The sequence below is a fragment of the Euphorbia lathyris genome, chromosome 5, assembly GCF_963576675.1.
Source record: "Euphorbia lathyris chromosome 5, ddEupLath1.1, whole genome shotgun sequence".
In the NCBI taxonomy this organism is placed as follows: Eukaryota; Viridiplantae; Streptophyta; class Magnoliopsida; order Malpighiales; family Euphorbiaceae; genus Euphorbia; species Euphorbia lathyris.
In genome coordinates this window covers 81,059,130-81,077,628 of record NC_088914.1, presented here as the reverse complement: position 1 = coordinate 81,077,628, position 18,499 = coordinate 81,059,130, and the positions used below count along the sequence as shown (strand labels likewise).

Genomic DNA, 18,499 nt, shown 5'->3' with positions numbered 1-18,499 from the left:
TTATATATGTTCTGTTTTAAGTTGTTTTCAGTTTTGGTTGTTTGAATGACTTGGGATTCCATATTCTTGTAGAACTTGCGAGGTCAACAAACTGTCATCTCTACTGGTGCAAAGAAGTTGAAAAACTCTGCTGAAGTGACAGAGGACCTTGGTTTTGAAGCACCAAAACTGAAATGGAAAGAAACAATGCAGTTCAGGGAAAAACATGTATACATAAGGAATAGAGGGCTCAAACCACACACCACTGCTTCTCAACCAGGTGCAACTGCTACTCAACCACAAGCAACAACTTCTCAACCAGCAGCAACATCTACTCAAACACAAGCAAATGCTTCTCAACAAGCAACAACATCAGCTTCTCAACCTAATGTTGTTAGATGGATGCCTTAAGTTTTATGTCTGTGTTTTGTAATGCTTGTTTTTTTGGAATGCTTGTCTCCTAGGAATATGCCTTTATTTTGGACATTATGGCATATTTCTGGCTTGGTGCATATTTTGTGTCTGTTTTTTGGGACAATTTATAGCTTAGTGCTATGTGGATTGAAGGAGTCTGCCTTACTTTTGGACAACTATGTATTGACACAGTTTCAACTGGTTTAATGCATATTTCTGGTCTTTTTTTAGACCATTTATGGCTTAATGCTTTGTATTTTTTTGAATTGGCTTCTATGGAGTTTTTCTGGTCTGGTTTTTGGATCATTTCATATGGCTAAATGCATATATGGTCTGTTTTATATCAGTACATAATCACTAACAACATTTGCCTTTACACCATAACATCATAATCAATTGTAATTCATTCCACCAATTGCCATTACATAATCAAAATCATTTCATTACACCATAACAATGCATTACAACTTCATCCCACCAATTCAGTACACAATCAAAATCATTACATTACTTAACCAGTTCAGGAACTAAACAACAATCCTAAAACAAATCCCAACAACAAAATCCCTATCAATTTAAGCCATTGTCTACACTCTCCACTCTCATCCATCTTCACTGAATTGCTTCTTGAATTACTCTCTTCTTTCTCTTTCAACCTTTTGAACCGTCCCATGTTCTTAGTCTGGAAATTAGAGGTTTGATACCACCTGAAATAACCACAAAACATTTCACTGCCATAATTAGGACATCCAAAGAAACGTCTACCATGATTTGGAGGTTTCCGACACACTCTCATGTAAGCAACTTCACCACAAGCACACATGGTCTCTCTCCATCGTCCGATGTTAGAATGGCCGGTTTAACAGATTTCGATTTCGATTTCACTAAGCCCAATGACCGAATGAGAAGATTTCTCTTTCAGTTTGCTTGACCGGATGAAAATCGATTGAACACAAACAAAAACCCAGAAAAATGGAATCTGTGAAGAAGCAAAGAAACGATGGAGACGAAGATGAGAATCCGTGAAACTCGACTTCGATTAGGGAAGGTCTGTTGAAGAAGAGCTGTTGAAGAAGAGCTGCTGAAGTGAAATGAGAACAATTCGTGAAGAAGAAGATCTGTGGAATTCGTCGACAGGATGAAGAAGAAGAAGAAGATCTGCTGAACTTCGATTTAGGAATTTTTTTATTAATTGTGTATTAATATGGGTGTGGATTGTTTTTTTACCGTTGCAAAGCAGAACTTCAGGGTGTTCACGCACCTACAATTCGTGAAACTCAATCATGAAAGTCAATGCCACGTAGGATTATCGGGGCTAATAATAGCGTTTTTATTGAGTTAGGGGGGTTAAAAGGATGTCCCTTAAGTTGAGGGAGTTAAATGAATAAAATGGACAACTTTAGGGGCTCGGTATGTATTAAGCCTTTATTTATTTAATTTTCTACCCTAAACATAAAAAAGCCTAAAAACAGATAAAGTTGGAAAACATAGAAAGAAACAAGTACGTGTCAGTATCCAATTGGAGAAACAATAGCAAGTAAAAAAATAGTCTTATTAGCACTTGGGGATTGACTTCTGAACTGACAAAAAGATTTGGTAAAGGACAGAAGTGGACTCGCTGGCTCACTCAGCGAGTCACACTTTCCCAATTAACATTTAGCAGTCCACCATTGCCAAATTGGAAGTGTATATACAAAGCAAAAATCAAGTCTAAATTCACTTTTTCCCCAAGAATGATTCATGGGTTTTTGACATTTAGTGCGGTGTGGTGGAAATTTGTTAGAGAAAAAGGACCCACTTGAAATTAAAGAAGAAAGAAAGGAACTTTTCAGAATTTCAACAAACTACTACAACACTCTCTTTCTCTCTCTATCTCTATCTACCTTCAATTCCAGATTATAGTGTTTTGGGTTTGATGGGTTTTTAAGTATGGATGATACAAAGGTACTCTTTTGTTTAAGCTGATCCTCTTTTAGCATGAATTTATGTAGGATTCTGAATATCTTTTTTTTGAATCTTATCTCTTTATCTTTCCAAAAAAAGGAATCTTGCAGGATTCTTTGCTGTTTGAAATGATGGAGAACATGTCATTCTACATCATGTCATTTATGGGTGCTGATCATGTTTCTGATATTTGATTCATCAGATTCTATTGTTTCTGCAGATTCTTAATTTATTAGAGGTAAGGTTCTGGTTATTTCTATTTGTGTTTCTGAAACTTATAAATTATCACTTTTCTGACAGATTCTGTGGGTGTTTCTGGGAATATAGCTGAATTTATTGAGCTTTTAGGAATTGAATGATTTTGGTTGATTTTGGTGGATTTTATACCTTTTAGTGGGGGATTTGGGGTTTTTCTTTGATAGCTCTCTCTAGGTTACAATTTCCCACATGTAACATTTTTGGTGCATAGAATATATAACATAACACGATACGATTATGATATGACAATCCGAATTATCATCCCTATGATGATTGGCATGTTCAAGTCATGCCTTAACTCCCTACTGCATCTCCTAAATTTCTTTCTCTTACGAAATTTGACATGTTATGCTGAAATTTGCAGGCTGCTATTGAGAAGTACTTCACACTATGGGTTGGCTAACCAAATTTTTTAAAGGTTCTAGCTATAAAGGGCAGTATGAAGCCAAGTATGGAGAAGAAAGATATTGGGAGGAGCCTCGCCGTTCCGTGGTAATTGCAATATCTGCATTTTTTAGAACTTTCTCCTGTTCTTATTATTGCTTATCAAATGAGGCTTGAATATTCATGCTGGTAGGAACTTGATAATTAGATGGATGATATGTCTTGATAATGTTGCATTAAGCTACATGGTGGAATTTTTTGATTATGTTTATCCTAAATTGACAATATTTATATTGTTTGGGGAACTCCGATGCAGGATGATTCGTCAGATTTTGACAGAGACGAGATTGATTGTGCAATTGCACTTTCCCTTTCAATAGAGGATCTAAAAGGGAAGAAGGTTATTGGTATGTACCTTTCTTTTGTATCCAATGGAAGACTAGTTGAAATTGAGATGGCATAGCCTATGGTGTTCTTTATTCTCTTCAATTTCTCCATTCAGCTTTTCCTTTGCTTTTTCCCCTTTTCTTAAAATGCGTAATGAGGGATGTTCGCCCGATGCTTAGCTTTCTATTGTTTTCTAATAAAATAATAAATGTGTTTCAAGCAGAGGAGGATGATGACTCCTCTCAGTCAGATGAAGATGAGAAGCTTGTGATACCTGAGGAAGAGGAAAGGATAGCAAGAGAAAAGGAAGCGGAAGCAGAAGCTAAAAGGCTTGCAAGAGACGCGGAAGCTAAAAGGCTTGCAGAAGAAGCAGAAGCTAAAAGGCTTGCAGGAGAAGCAGAAGCTAAAAGGCTTGCAGAAGTAGAGGAAGATGAAAGGCGTGCAAGAGTGGAGGAAGATGAAAAGCGTCGAAGAGCTCAGTTGGAGGAAGATGAACAACTTGCCAGGGCTATTCAGCAGAGTTTGAGTGTCGACTCACCTCCCAGATATGGTCTCGGAAACGGATTTTCACCTTATCCATATCTTTTTCCATCTGGTTACAGGTATGTCTCGTCATATATTAAATCTATTTCACCATTCTAGCCGATGTTGTTGTGAAATTGGATGTAAAGCTTTCCATATATCTTATCTTTCCTGAGTATTTCTTCTTCGTTTGTGTACTTGGTTTATCCGAAATCTGATCTGGTTATTGAAAACTGAACTTCTTTAGGATCTGTGCTGGATGCAACGCTGAAATTGGTCATGGACGTTTTCTCAGCTGCATGGGTGCTGTTTGGCATCCAGAATGTTTTCGTTGCAATTCTTGCAATGAACCAATTGCTGATTTTGAGGTCCGTAATCGTTATTTGATCGATAACAGCCTGAGTAAATCTTTGATCTACTGTTAATATTTGGTTAAATATAAACTGGCATAGAGTTACTAACTTCCCATTTCTTTTGTGATAGTTTTCTATGTCTGGGAGTCGCCCTTACCACAAATCATGCTATAAGGAAAGCCATCATCCAAGATGTGATGTTTGCAACCTCTATGTAAGTATTCAAGAAATCTCACATGTGATTTTCCGTTGAGCATCTGACTTCATGACTGTTGGCACGATCACTAAGATTGTACACGAACAGCATTCCCGCAAAACTAACTTATATCTGATATCCTGTCTTGTTGTGGGTTCATACTCTTTGTAACTTAGGAAATTGCCTAAAACAGGCAAATGTGATCCAAGAAAATTTCAGCTCATTCGACGTTAAAATGTCTTTCTTTATACAGATCCCGACAAATTCAGCCGGTCTGGTTGAGTACAGGGCACATCCTTTCTGGATGCAAAAATATTGCCCCTCACACGAGCGTGATGGGACTCCTCGGTGCTGTAGTTGCGAAAGAATGGAGGTTGGTTGGAACAGCATCAGTTACATCCATTTGTATCCAAAACCTGTAGATTTTGTGATATTTTTGACTGTCTATGCAGACCAGAGACGCAAGATATCTATCACTTGATGATGGTCGGAAGCTATGCTTAGAGTGTCTTGACTCGGCGATAATGGATACTCATGAATGCCAACCTCTTTACTTCGAGATAAGAGAATTTTATGAAGGTTTGAATATGAAGGTGGAGCAAGAAATCCCTATGCTTTTGGTCGAGAGACAAGCGTTGAACGAGGCAATGGAGGGAGAAAAGAATGTAAGATTTATTCACCGGATGCTCTCACAATCTATGCTTTTTGTCTATCATTTATATCTCATTTGTTTTGTTCAGGGTCATCAACATTTGCCCGAGACTCGAGGACTTTGCTTATCAGAAGAACATACTATCAGCACTGTATGTTTCTCTGAGAACACTTTCCTTTTCAACTGAATGTCTGATTATTAGTTTATGAATATGTTTTTACTTTTCATTGGATGGGAATTGATTTTTATTTCAACCAAACTACAAGGTTTCGAGGAGACCAAGGATTGGGGCAGGCTACCGATTCATCGACCTAATAACCGAACCATATAGATTAAGCCGTCGGTGTGAAGTCACTGCAATTCTCATTTTATATGGTCTACCTAGGTACTCTAATCATATGATCATCACATTTAAGATTTTTTCATGTATACATACTAAAACACCGGTTCACAGATTGTTGACAGGTTCAATCCTGGCACACGAAATGATGCACGCATGGCTCCGGCTCAAAGGTTATCCGAACCTACGTCCAGAGGTGGAAGAAGGTATATGCCAGGTGTTAGCTCATATGTGGTTGGATTCTGAGATATACTCGAGTTCTGGAAACGACGAAGGTTCATCGTCTTCATCAGCAGCATCTTCATCATCATCGTCTCCAGCGTCATCTTCGTCTACATCTTCGAAGAAGGGGCAACACTCCGATTTCGAGAAGAAACTTGGTGAGTTTTTTAAACACCAGATCGAGTCGGATGCATCAGTAGCATATGGAGATGGATTCAGGGAAGGTAACCGGGCAGTGGGGAAATATGGACTTAGGACTACACTTGAGCATATCCGGCTGACAGGAAGCTTTCCGGTTTGATTTAGCGATCGATAGGATAAATTGAATAACAATAATGGGGCTCTTTCCCTTTATAAGCTCTTGAATATAGTTTATTATAGGATCAAAACCTGAAATGAATACACTGAGGCTGAATGAGGAACTCTCAACTGCTCTTTGATAATATTGAATACAGTGTAAACCTTTTACTTCAATCTAAGAACTTTTCTCTGTTTTGTTTGCATGGTATGACATAAACCATAGTAGACATAATATGTATAGTTTTGCTTGTACTATAGGGTATTAAAACGGATTGTTGTGATATAATCATGTTATGTGATTTATATGAGATATAAATGAAATAAAAATAATAATGGTTTCAAATTGACAGTGTTATGTATTCTCATGAACATGTAATGATGGTTTCAAGCTTGAAGTATAGAAAGAAATCAATAAAGATTCGGCTAATCCCGATACCATGCTCATCATTCTCCCAATTGTAACAGCTGATGTGGTGAAACTCTTAGCCTAGTGGTTGAGAGAATAGCTATGACTAAAGAAGTTATGGGTTCGAATCACATCCGGGTGGGGTGAAGATTTTTCTTTCTTCTTTAATGTAAGCACGTTGTGTGCAAATTTAAAAAAAAAAAAAAAAAAATTGTAACAGTTGATGTATCACTATCACCCCCAATTGTAACAACTGGCGTATCAGTATCAAAAGCTGGGGAAAAGCCTAAAAAGATTTACGTCTTTAATTCTTTTCTCTTTTTATTACTGTTTTCTAAATTAATTAGTTGTATTTAGTTTGAGGGTAAAATAAGACAAGGTTATATATAAGATTACTAAAATATTTATATTAAACATAGAGTTTTCATTTTTTATTATTATTACAAAATTTTAGTAAAATGGTTTGATATTAGGCAAACTATGTTGTCATTTTTCTTATCCCAACCAACACTATTATTGCTTTTGATATCTTCATATTGCTAAATTAAATAAGATTTGTAAAATGGATCTTTTCGCTGGTGGTGTTATTATTATTATTTGTTTTTTGAAAAGTTGTTTTTGTTATTAAGTGTTTGTATAATGAAAATACAAGAACTTAGAATTTATAAATATAAGTAAGGGATAAGGTAACTATGAATAAATTTTATTTCTAATGTTTAAAATATTAATATTTTACTTTTAATGTTGATCATTAGAAGTAATTTTATATCTATTAAAATGGTGCAATTCTACCTAATGTTGGCAGCCAAGAACAATTTTACTTCTAATATAGACAAGTTGAGTTAATTTCAAAAATAATTCATCAAATTGTATTCGCTGTTGTTAATATTGTCATCTACACTTCACGTACTCGGCATTTTATCGCTCATTAGTAATATATTACAAATATATGAATAAATGTAAATTTTTAAAAAAAAAAATTATACTGTGTTTTGTACGAGTTAGATAAAAAAAATCAAATATTTTATCGAATTAAAAAGATTAATCTCCAATTCTATTATTAAATAACAAAAAATGTGAACTTTGTTTTTTTAATAATATATGTGTTTTATAATAATATGCAAAATATTAAAACCAGTTGATATGCAACTGGTATAGCATAAAGAACAAAATATATGTGTTTTATGATAATATTTGAAATTAACCCAAGTTGCTAATGTTAAAGGTAAAATTACTCTTTGCTATCAATATTAGAGATAAAATTTGCTTGTTGTTGTCAATGTTAGAGGTATTTTTACACCATATTCCTAAATATTCAATAATTTATATTTTAAAAAAAAATTCAATAGTAGTATAGTAACAAATATAAAGGATAAATGAACACATGGTTACTCAACTCTAAACTCTGGTATAAAAGTCACTCAAACAAAAAAAAAGAAAAAAAAAAAAGTTCACTCAACCTTACATTTATGCACATAAAAAGCACTCAAGCTAGATCATTCTAATAGCATGTAACCTTAATTGTAGAAATGAGTTTATTTTTTAAACTTATTTTTTTTGGCTTAATACATCAAAAGCCTTGTCCAAAAAAATTATTTGTCCCCCTGAACTTACATAGTGTTTCATTAGCCATTGACCCCCTGAACTTGCTTATAGTGATCCATTTGTCCCCTGAACTTGTTTAAAGTGACATACTTTGCAATTTGTCTAAATCTGTAAAAAAAAATCAAAAATTAAAAAGTAAAGGCGTAATTCATAATTTTAAATCTTTAAAACAAATTAACTTTTATTATTTTGTACATTTTTATGACGTTCTTATAGATTTAGGGGCTTAATCATAACATTTTAAGCAAATTTAGGGGGCTAATGAGACACCATGTAAGTTCAAGGGGCCAATCAATTTTTTTGACAAGTTCAAGGAGCAACCGGTGTATTAGGCCTTTTTATTATTATTTTAAAGTCAGATATTGTTTATCCGGAAAGAGAAAGTGAATGTTTAGAGAATAAAAATTCCAAAAATAATAAATTGCAAAATAAAAAATATAGTTTTTAAGTAAATGTGATTCCTAAAAAAAATAAATGTGATTTTAAGCAAATTTAATTAATTTTTTTTTTTTTGTAAATTTTTCATTTTAATATTTTCAACAATCATCTTTAGATCACATAATATGTCATTAATGTTAGTAAATAATAAATTTAAATAACTTTTATATTAGATTTTACTCTTTATAAGAATAAAATTGAGTGGTAAGTATATTTTACCCTAAATATAAAACAAAACATATTTTGAAATAGGTAGACATAATCATAATCAATTTAATTCAATATGGAATAGGGAAAATTACAAAACTAGGTCAAATGGGAGGCCCATTTACATATTTAACCCATTTACTCAACCTATTACATATCTAGACTCATTTTGTGTGACTTTTCAAAAATACCCCCAATATTTACGCGCGGCTCGCCCCATCCCGTCTGACTTCGCATATTCCATGCTATGCGAAGTCTGCGAAGTAAATGCTTGGGTTTGCTTGATGAATTTAGTTCGCATATGCGAAGCCTGGATGTGTTTTGAAGCTAATTCGCGAAGTGGTATATAACAAAAAAGGGCAAACAACAACGGATTCTAACATTCAAATCATAACATTATCAAAATTTACAACAAGATTGTCACAATAACGACATTCAAATCATAACATTATCAAAATTTACAACAAGATTGCCACAATGAACTCTACTAACTAATCATTTCAAAGTGAAACTAACTAATCCGGTACCAAGATTACGCATCCGCTTCAAAATTGGCACCATGGGATGGACGTGTCCCATGGTGCACCCCGAGATTGACACAACCTCTCCTAACGAATCATTTCAGGAGTCAATGTGTCAATCTTGGGGAAGTTCATCCCTATACAGGAAGGAAAATCATCTTCCCTGCAGCCCAGTACGCCGCCTTCCAAAAAGGGATGTTACGTATTCAACCATCTACAGAAAAAATTAACCGTGTTAGTTATGAAAAAGGACGATTTTGGATTCGCGAAATGAAAATTAGCGAAGCATGCGAATGTAAATGTGCATGGGAAGAGGTGATTTTACTTCGCATAACGATTTTTTCGCGAAGTCTCCGAGGTCTGAAATGTGACTATCTACGTCGCATATCGATGCTTTCGCGAAGTCTGCGAGGTCTGAAACGTAAGGATCTATTCGCAGACTTCGCGAACTAATAGATTCGCGAGGTAGATTCATACGTTTCAGACTCTTTCTCTTCGCAGAACGTCGCGAATTCATCGATTCGCGAAGTAGATCATCAAGTTTCAGGCTCGTTCTCTTCGCAGATCTCCGCGAATTCATCGACTACGCGAAGTGAATTCATGGAAAACGCAGGAAAAACAGCAGATACTTACATTTTTCGCTCCTAACAATATGATAAACTGGGAAGAACGACGGAAATAACGTAGAATAACCATTTCTGGAATGGTAACAAGAAGAAAGAAACCAATTAACGAACAGGAAGATGAAAAACCATGGCTTCGTTTTCTAGGGTTAGGAAGTTGCAGAATCAAGAGATGAAAAGAGAACTTCATTGTGATTTGGAAACATGGTGCAGATTTCATGCAATTTAAAAGCAAATAGGAAGATCAAAAGTCTTCAAATCATTAATGGAGGAGCCAAATCGTTTTCGCGCACCAAGGAGAACAGGGGAGAGAAACCGATAGAGTGAGGGGAAGTGGGAAGGGTAGGGGTATTACGGGAAAGTCACATAAAAACAGTCTAGATATGTAGTGGGTTGAGTAAATGGGTTAAATATATAAATGGGCCTCCCATTTGACCTAAATTTGTAATTTTCCCTATGGAATATTATTGGAAAATTGGATTAAACATGAGATCTATCATGTGGAGATGTGAATTGCATCCTCAATAGAAGGATCTAAAGGGACATTGGTAAACTAAATAAATACATACTCAAAAGTCTGTTTGCTTCATATATATATATATATATATATATAATTTTTTTTAATGAAAATAGTAATATTTCATTAAATAAGAATGCAAGTACAGTACGAAAGTAGTAAGAAATAAAATCTCACATACGTATATATTATGTCTAATACATAGTCGATAAAGGCAAGAAAATGATTATAAAAAACAGAAAAAATCATTAAAGGTACGACTGTTGAATGGATGATTTGATATAGGGAAGATTATGGAGATAGAGAGAGATAAGTAATAACACAGTTAATGGTTTGAATCACCTTAATGAAACATGTCTAATCACCTTATAGCAAGGTAAGGCAGGTATCAACGACATGTCTAATTTTTCTCTCAGCTATACCGTTTTGTGCATGAGTGTGAGGGCATGCAATTTTATGTATAATGCCATGTCGTTTGAAAAAAGGTTGTAGTTTTTGAAACTCTCCCCCAAGATCAGAGTAAATATTCTTAACCCTTGCACTATACTGATTAGAGATCATGGCATAAAAATCACAAAAGGTTGAAAAAACATCACTCTTATTCTTTAAACAGAAAACCCATCCAAATCTAGTGAATTCATCAATGATTATTAGAAAATAACGGTGGCCAAGACAAGAAACAACTGGAGCTGGCCCCCAAACATCCAGATGTAAGTTCTCAAAAGTAAATGTGCTAGAGCGACTAATAGAGGGTAAAGAGCTTCTAGCAAGCTTGCCTAATGGACAAAAAGAACAATTGCTAACTGGTTTTGAAGAGGATATATTGTTTCCTTTGAGAACTGAGCTGACTGTCTGATTCTGACAATGTCCAAGCCGTGCATGCCACCTTTCAAAAGACACCTTCTCTCCAACTAGCGCCTCCTTCAGGGTGGGTGTAAGCACATAAAGTCCATCTTTACTCGGGTCCCGTAACAGGATTTCCTCAGTTGTTTGGTCCTTCACAAGAAAATGGTTAGGCCAAAATTCAAAGAAACATGAGTTGTCACGGGTAAATTTTTGAACAGATAATAAAGATTTTGTAAGCTTGGGAACAAGTAGGGCATCATTAATTTTCAAATTATTGATATTTGAATTTCCAAAGTGAGAAATTTGCAAACCTTGACCATTGCCAAACTGAACTGTATCATATCCTGGATATGGCTGCATTTGATGAAGTTGAGTCGGATTTGCCTTCATGTGATTGGTTGCTCCTGTGTCTGGATACCACGGCTGATTAGGGCCCATGAATGGATTTGGTGGTTGTTGCCATGCCATGTGCGCTTGTGGTCCAGGATTGTATTGTGCTCTTGAATTGTTCTTTGGTCTTTTGCACTTGTCAGCCCAGTGGCTTGGATCACCACAATTGTAGCACTTGCCACTTCTTCTCTTCTTTGGATTCTGCTTCTTTGAGTGATTTGTTTCCATGGTGGATACATTGGCCTCCCGATGTGCTGATACACCCTCGGGCTGAAGAAGAGTTATCTTTCTGGTTGATTGAATCATGCCCTCAACTATCTTCAAGCTGTGCAAAATCTCTTGATAGTTGATGTTTGTACCGCGCTGAGTTACAAGATTCTGAACAGTGGAGCGATACTCTTCTGCTAAACCTTTGTAAAGAACTAACGGTAGTAGATGTCGAGGATAAGGATTCCCTGAGGCATCCAGATCATCAAGGATGGACTTCACTTTTTGCATATACGCAGTGACAGACATTCCCCCTTGCTCAAGCTCATGCAGTTCGACTCCCATCTGGAACTGCTTGCTGCCTGTAATAAGCCCGTAGGCATCCTCTAAGGCTAGCCAAATATCATGTGAGTATTTGAGATATGCAATCTCAGAAAACACCTCTTCGGTGATTGAATTTAGGAGCAAAGTCCTAACCACATTTTCTACATCATCCCATTGAATAAAAGATGGATTTATGATTAAATCCGCAGCTGATGTCACAAAACCTATTTTAGGAATAAATTTGGGTGGAGGTGGTGTTGAACTAAGAATGTGAGGAAGAAGATGATAGGTTTGAAGGGTAGATTCCATGGACATTCTCCATGCTTTGTAGTTATTCGGGGTTAATTTGATGTTAATGTTGATATTTGTGGGTGGTTGTCTTGGTTGTTCAACATGAGTGGGGATAGGTTCTGGATGGACAGGATTGTTTGTATTATGAGGGATGGATGAGGAAATAAAATTGTGTCTAACATTGTTTGACGGTGCATCAACAGTGTTGTGAAACGAATTTGAGAAGAAAGATGGTGAGGGATCATGGGATAATTGAGTATTGTAACAAAATGGTGAAGTCTGAGATTCAGAAATAACCTGATGTGTGTTACTGGCTTCAGCCGCCTGATATGTTGCTAGGGCAGCAAGAACTGATGGAGAAAATAGAGTTGGAGGAGTCGAGGATTGTTGAGTCCGTGTGGGCGGAACAGCCACCTGATATGCCGCAATGGCGGCTAGCACCGCAGCGTGTGCATCGGACGTTGTCGGTGGTGGTAGCTTTGCGTTTTGCACAGGAGCCGCGGAAGGGAGATGGCTCGCGGGTTGAACAGGAGCCGCTGTTGCCGTAGGGCGCGCAGACGGCGCGCGGGCGCTAGCCGCATGGAACGCGAGAAGCGCAGCTTCCACTTCCGGAGGCAGCGAGGTCACCGCGACTGTTGCGATGGGATCTTGCGCAACCTGCGCAGACACCCCCCCAGCCACAGTCGTCGGAGGTGCCGTAGTGGGCGCACGGGCGCTGGCCGCTTGGAACGCGTGAAGCGTAGCCTGAACTTCCGGAGGCAGCAAGGTCGCCGCGCCTGTTGCGGTTGGATTTTGCGCAACCTGCGCAGACGACCCCGCAGTCACAGTCGTCGGAGGTGCCGTGGTGGGCGCACGGGCGCTGGCCGCCAGATACGAGTGGAGTGCGGCATGGACGTCCGCGGGAAAAAAGTCGCCCACCGTCTTCTCTTGCGGTGGAACTGTTGCGGTAGGTTTGGCGGCGGCGGCGGCTAGGAACTCAGATTCTCCGGTGACGAATGGTGAGGTGAACCTCCATCCTGACGATGTAAACGACCCTCCGAGGGCGTCATCCGTGTTCTGAGCAGCCGCGGAACTGGAAGCCACGTTTGGTGTGATGGTGACGGCAGCCACGCCGGCGGCGGCGGCGGCGGCGGCAGCTGCAGCGGCATTTGCGGCGGTGGTGGCGGCGACGGCAGCTTTATATTGAGAATAGGTTGGGGATTGGGGATGATAAGAGGATTCAGAAGATGCGGAAGTTGATACTACTGATACCATGTTGAATGGATAATTTGATATAGGGAAGATTATGGAGATAGAGAGAGATAAGTAATAACACAGTTAATGGTTTGAATCACCTTAATGATTCTGGTTCAGAGGCCTTGTATTTATAGTGAGCCAATAGTAGTTTGTATAGGAATACAATACATAAGTATAGTCATATTGAAACTCTACCTAGCTAGGAATATAGACAGATTGAAACTCTAACTAGATAGGAATCTAATTACAGAGATAATAAGAATATTATCTCTAACAACGACTACATGAACAACAAATGAAACATATATTTTTCGTAACTCCAAATTCATAGAGGAGCAACGGTAATCCAATCTTCATCATCTGAACCATTTCAAATCTTCGAATCTAAGTCATTTCTTTTGTAATCACGTAGATCCAGTGATCTACGGATAAGATCTATTGTTCTTACTATTGCTAAATCAGAAAAGTTTACAAAAGCAAAGATTATAAACAACGGATACAGTTCAAACAGATTAAGAGATCCGGTAAAATATATGAGATTAAACTAAAATAAACAACAAGTAAAAGAAGAAAAACTAGTAAAACAAAATGGTGGATGGAGGAAGAACAAATTCCTTCTTCCTCCTCTACCAGAAAGCAGCAATTCGAAAGAACTTTAAAACAGCAAGAAAGCATGTATTAAAAAAACTCTTACGATGAATTTGGTGGAAAAAAAGGGCATAAAAAAATAATTAGGGGCCTCAGAATGGTTTTTCCATTTTTATTCCTCCAACTTTTGTTCTCTTTATCTGATCTCCGCTTAAATTATGTACAACACATATTTATTTTAAATATGTGTTAAAATTCTATCAATAAATAGAATTGTTAAAATCCAAACCATCTATTAGTTAGTTTAAGAAACTTTAATACTATATTTAAGAATAATTTTTATTATTATCTCTAATACATCAATGTATGCAAATGCATCATAGACTTAAGACGTATATAATACATATTTATGATCAAATTTAATAAAAAGAATTTGATTTTTCAAGATTTGACACTCGAACATTTTGCCTAAAAGACGTTGATACTATGTGATAATAAATACAACTTGTGTTTATTATTAAAAAATTACACATATGCATTAAAGTAATTGAATCCTACTAGACTTAGTGTCCGTTTATTTTTATTTTTCGGAATTGTTTTTTTTTTGTCTTTTAATCAATTCTATTTGTTTTTAAGTATACTTTTCATTAAATTAAAAATATTAGTTATGAATAAAAAGATTCTAACAAAAAATTTATGATAAATTTAAAGCATAGTCAAAATCAAAACTTATGTAACAACTATATATATATAGTCACATATTTACATATTTACATTTTTAGTTATAACTATTAATTATTTGTATTTCTATTTACAAAAAAACAAATTATTTGTATTTCTAACAAAGAAGCAATATAAATTGAGCCCTACAAGAAAATAAATGGGGGCCAGAAGGCCCAGATACGTAACTTGGGCCTTATTTTCGTTTTGGAACATTAGTATTAAGTCCATGCTATATTACTTTTGAAAAACCAAGAAAAATTTACATAGAAATTCAAATTTAAAAAATTATTTATAATTATCTCAAGTAATAATTTAAATAATATTAAATAATACTAAACTAAGAAAATTATCTCAAATAATAATTTAAATAATACTAAACTAAAAAAATTATTGTTTTTAATATATTTTAACAACTAAATTAGAGGTCTAATTTTTTTTTTTAGGATTTAACATTTATGAATAGGAGTCTAGAATTTATAAATTTGTAAATTTGTACATAAAATTTGTACAAATTTATACATAAAATCATACTTTATTTATAATATATAGAAAATAGTGATATATTGAAATTAAGTTTTGTAATATGATTGTAATTGTATAATTAAATATGATTTTCATGTAGAAAGCCTACAAATCAATGGGTTTAAATTTTAAACATGGTTTAGGGGTTTAAATTACATTATTTATGCTTTTTTGGCATTAGTTTATATATATATATATATAAGAGTAAATAGCATGAATAAAAAGTGGTATCACAATTATAGTTGTAATCGAACCGAGTTGAGCTGAGCTTTAACAAGTTTATTCTCAGCTCATTATAAAATTTAGGAATTCGAGTTTGAGCTCAACATCATCATTATGAGCTTCTCGCGAGCAATTCATTTATTTTTTCACAAGTTTTTCTCATGAGAAGTTTGTTAATTCTATTCATGAACTTTTTTCAAGAACAACTTATTAATCATGTTCAATTGAATTTTTTTAACACAAAACTACATAGTTTTAAATCCTAAAAAATTAAAGTCTCACACAAAAGTATATAGTTTTACATTTTCTTCATTTATATGAATATTATTATGTGAAAACATAATTGAATCAAGCATGCTCATAAGCGTGTTCATGAATATTATAATTGAACTTGTTCATCAACCTATAACCGAGCCTGCTCGTGAGGTTTCGAGCCGAGTTTCATAGTGCTCAAACTCGACTTGATTATAAATTGAGCCAAACGCTATCTTGTTTTTATGGAGTCGAACACTGAACTGCTAATGAGAGATTTGACTCATTTACAACCTACTCGAAACATATTGATGACTGATAAGGAAGAAGATAGAACTATATTTAATTATATCTGAAATGAAAAAGGAATACAAGATATTAGTAATACTTACAGTGTGTGTTCTAAAGTCATGAAATCAAAGTATGATATTTCAAGATGACAACAACAACAAAGCCTTAGTCCCGAAATGATTCGGGATCGGCTAACATGAACCATCATATGAAACCGTGAAATATGATATTTCAAGACAATTTAGAAAATAATTAGATATAAATGTTAAATCAGATTGTACACCATTACTATATTTTCAAACTTTAGGTTATTATTGTTAATATATATCTGCAAGCACATAACAGAGTTCTATTGTAATTAATATACTTCACTCTTATCATCATCTTTAGGGTTTTACAATTAGAGTAAGTTTAGGTCTCTTCCTGTATAAATTGATAACTCTCTGTAACCCTATTCAATGAGAAATACAATACTCAATTACAATCAGTATTTCATTATAACATGGTATCAGAGCCCTAAACCTCTCTCTGCCTTGCCACTAAAACACAGCTGTTTTCAATGCTAACTTTCTATGGCTCTCTATGGAAAAATTAGCAGCAAGACAGCTTCACATCAGCAACCCCTAGATTGCCTGCCAGCAAGTTTAATTCTATTTTCTTATCTCCACTAGACACTTCTGGCAACACCATTGGACCAATTTCTTACAAGACCGACCGACCTTAGGACCGCTGGTGTCAGAGCTAGAAGCTTAGCAACCTTTTGTCAATCCCATTTGCGGTTATTCTCTTCTCTAAGACAACTGGCTTCGAGTCGTCCACATATCCATTCTCCAAGGGCTTCAGATCCCCATTCGACTGAACAATCGAAATAGGCTCCTCCTTTGCATCAGGTACAACGTCTAGTGACTACTCATGTGTCCCGTTTACGTATTTCATGCTCGCACGAAACATATTGAATTAGATTACCACTTTGTTCGGGAGCAAGTAACTAAGGGATTCTTATCAGTTCGCTTCATTCCTACTGATGATCAAGTTGCCGACATTTTAACCAAGCCGTTATCAAGTACGCGCTTTCTGTTACTAAGAAATCATCTTCAACTCTGTACTCCGATATCGGTTTGAGGGGGACTGTTAATATATATCTGCAAGCACATAACAGAGTTCTATTGTAATTAATATACTTCACTCTTATCATCATCTTTAGGGTTTTACAATTAGAGTAAGTCTAGGTCTCTTCCTGTATAAATTGATAACTCTCTGTAACCCTATTCAATGAGAAATACAATACTCAATTACAAATTTTATTTCATTATAATTGAACTCAAAGCTCTTCTCGACAACAACACTTGGACACTTGTACCCAGGCCCCCTGATCGAAATATAATCACGTGTCGTTGGTTGTTTCGTACAAAGAGACGAGCAGATGGAACAATTGAACGCTTCAAAGCTCTCCTAGTTGCACGGGGATTTACTCAATAGTTGGGACTCGACTATAAGGAGACTTTCAGCCCTGTGGTAAAGGCCATAACCATTCGTATAATTCTCTCCCTTGCTGCTGCTCACAATTGGACCATCAATCAGCTTGACGTATCAAACGCATTTCTTCATGGCAAACTGAAAGAGACTATCTATATGGAGCAGCCGCAAGGATTTCAGGATCGAGAGAATCCAACTCATGTGTGCCTTCTCCAAAAATCTCTATACGGCCTTAAACAAGCTCCTCGTGAGTGGTTCTTCCGTCTCAAGCAGTTCCTATGCACTCTCGGATTCTCCATGTCTCAGGCGGACAACTCGCTGTTTACAAAATATACTTCATCAGATAAACTCTATATCCTATGTTATGTTGATGACATACTTGTCACAGGCACTAATGCAGCTCTTATCACTCAGACTATTCAAGCTATTGAAACTGAGTTTCCAATTCGCAACCTTGGTCGGGCATCCTACTTCCTTGGTCTTGAGATCACCTACAACAAACAGGGCATTCATTTATCCCAAGCAAAATACGCCAGTGATATCATTACTCGGGCAAAAATGACAGATTGCAAACCATGCTCTACGCCAATGGCCACGACACCAAACTTGTCTCGCGAGCATGGCACACCACTTTCGTCAGATGATCAGTATCGTAGCATCGTTGGGGCTCTTCAATACCTCACACTGACTCGTCCAGACATAGCCTACTCTGTCAACAAATTATGCCAATTTCTTCACCGCCCTACTGATGAACACTAGAAAGGAGTTAAACGTGTGCTTCGATACATTCATGGTTCTTACACATATGGACTCTCTTTCTCTTCCAAACGAATTCAGGCTATGCATTGTTATTCCGACAACGA

General features: G+C 36.1%; 1 protein-coding gene across 2 annotated transcripts; it reads left to right on the top strand.

The window, feature by feature from the left end:
• The first annotated feature begins 2,081 nt into the window (after positions 1-2,081).
• Positions 2,082-6,159, top strand: LOC136230143 (protein DA1-related 1-like). Of its 2 annotated transcripts, XM_066019087.1 has the most exons (12): positions 2,095-2,337; positions 2,437-2,575; positions 2,960-3,087; positions 3,296-3,386; positions 3,590-3,968; positions 4,136-4,256; positions 4,372-4,455; positions 4,691-4,810; positions 4,890-5,102; positions 5,178-5,240; positions 5,356-5,474; positions 5,544-6,159. In XM_066019087.1, exons 3-12 carry the CDS (start codon positions 2,986-2,988, stop codon positions 5,950-5,952), a joined length of 1,701 nt encoding a protein of 566 aa, XP_065875159.1. In that variant the 5' UTR covers positions 2,095-2,337; positions 2,437-2,575; positions 2,960-2,985; the 3' UTR covers positions 5,953-6,159. The 2 variants fall into 2 exon arrangements, with proteins under 2 accessions (XP_065875157.1, XP_065875159.1); XM_066019085.1 differs by having other exon boundaries at positions 2,082-2,337; positions 5,356-6,159.
• The last annotated feature ends 12,340 nt before the right edge of the window (positions 6,160-18,499 follow it).

Bases quoted from the DNA above. Each gene is read 5' to 3' on its own strand.
- LOC136230143 (XM_066019085.1), top strand. From the start codon at position 2,986: ATGGGTTGGCTAACCAAATTTTTTAAAGGTTCTAGCTATAAAGGGCAG. The intron at 3,088-3,295 runs GTAATTGCAATA...ACTCCGATGCAG, and splicing joins AGGAGCCTCGCCGTTCCGTG to GATGATTCGTCAGATTTTGA. The intron at 5,103-5,177 runs GTAAGATTTATT...TGTTTTGTTCAG, and splicing joins CAATGGAGGGAGAAAAGAAT to GGTCATCAACATTTGCCCGA.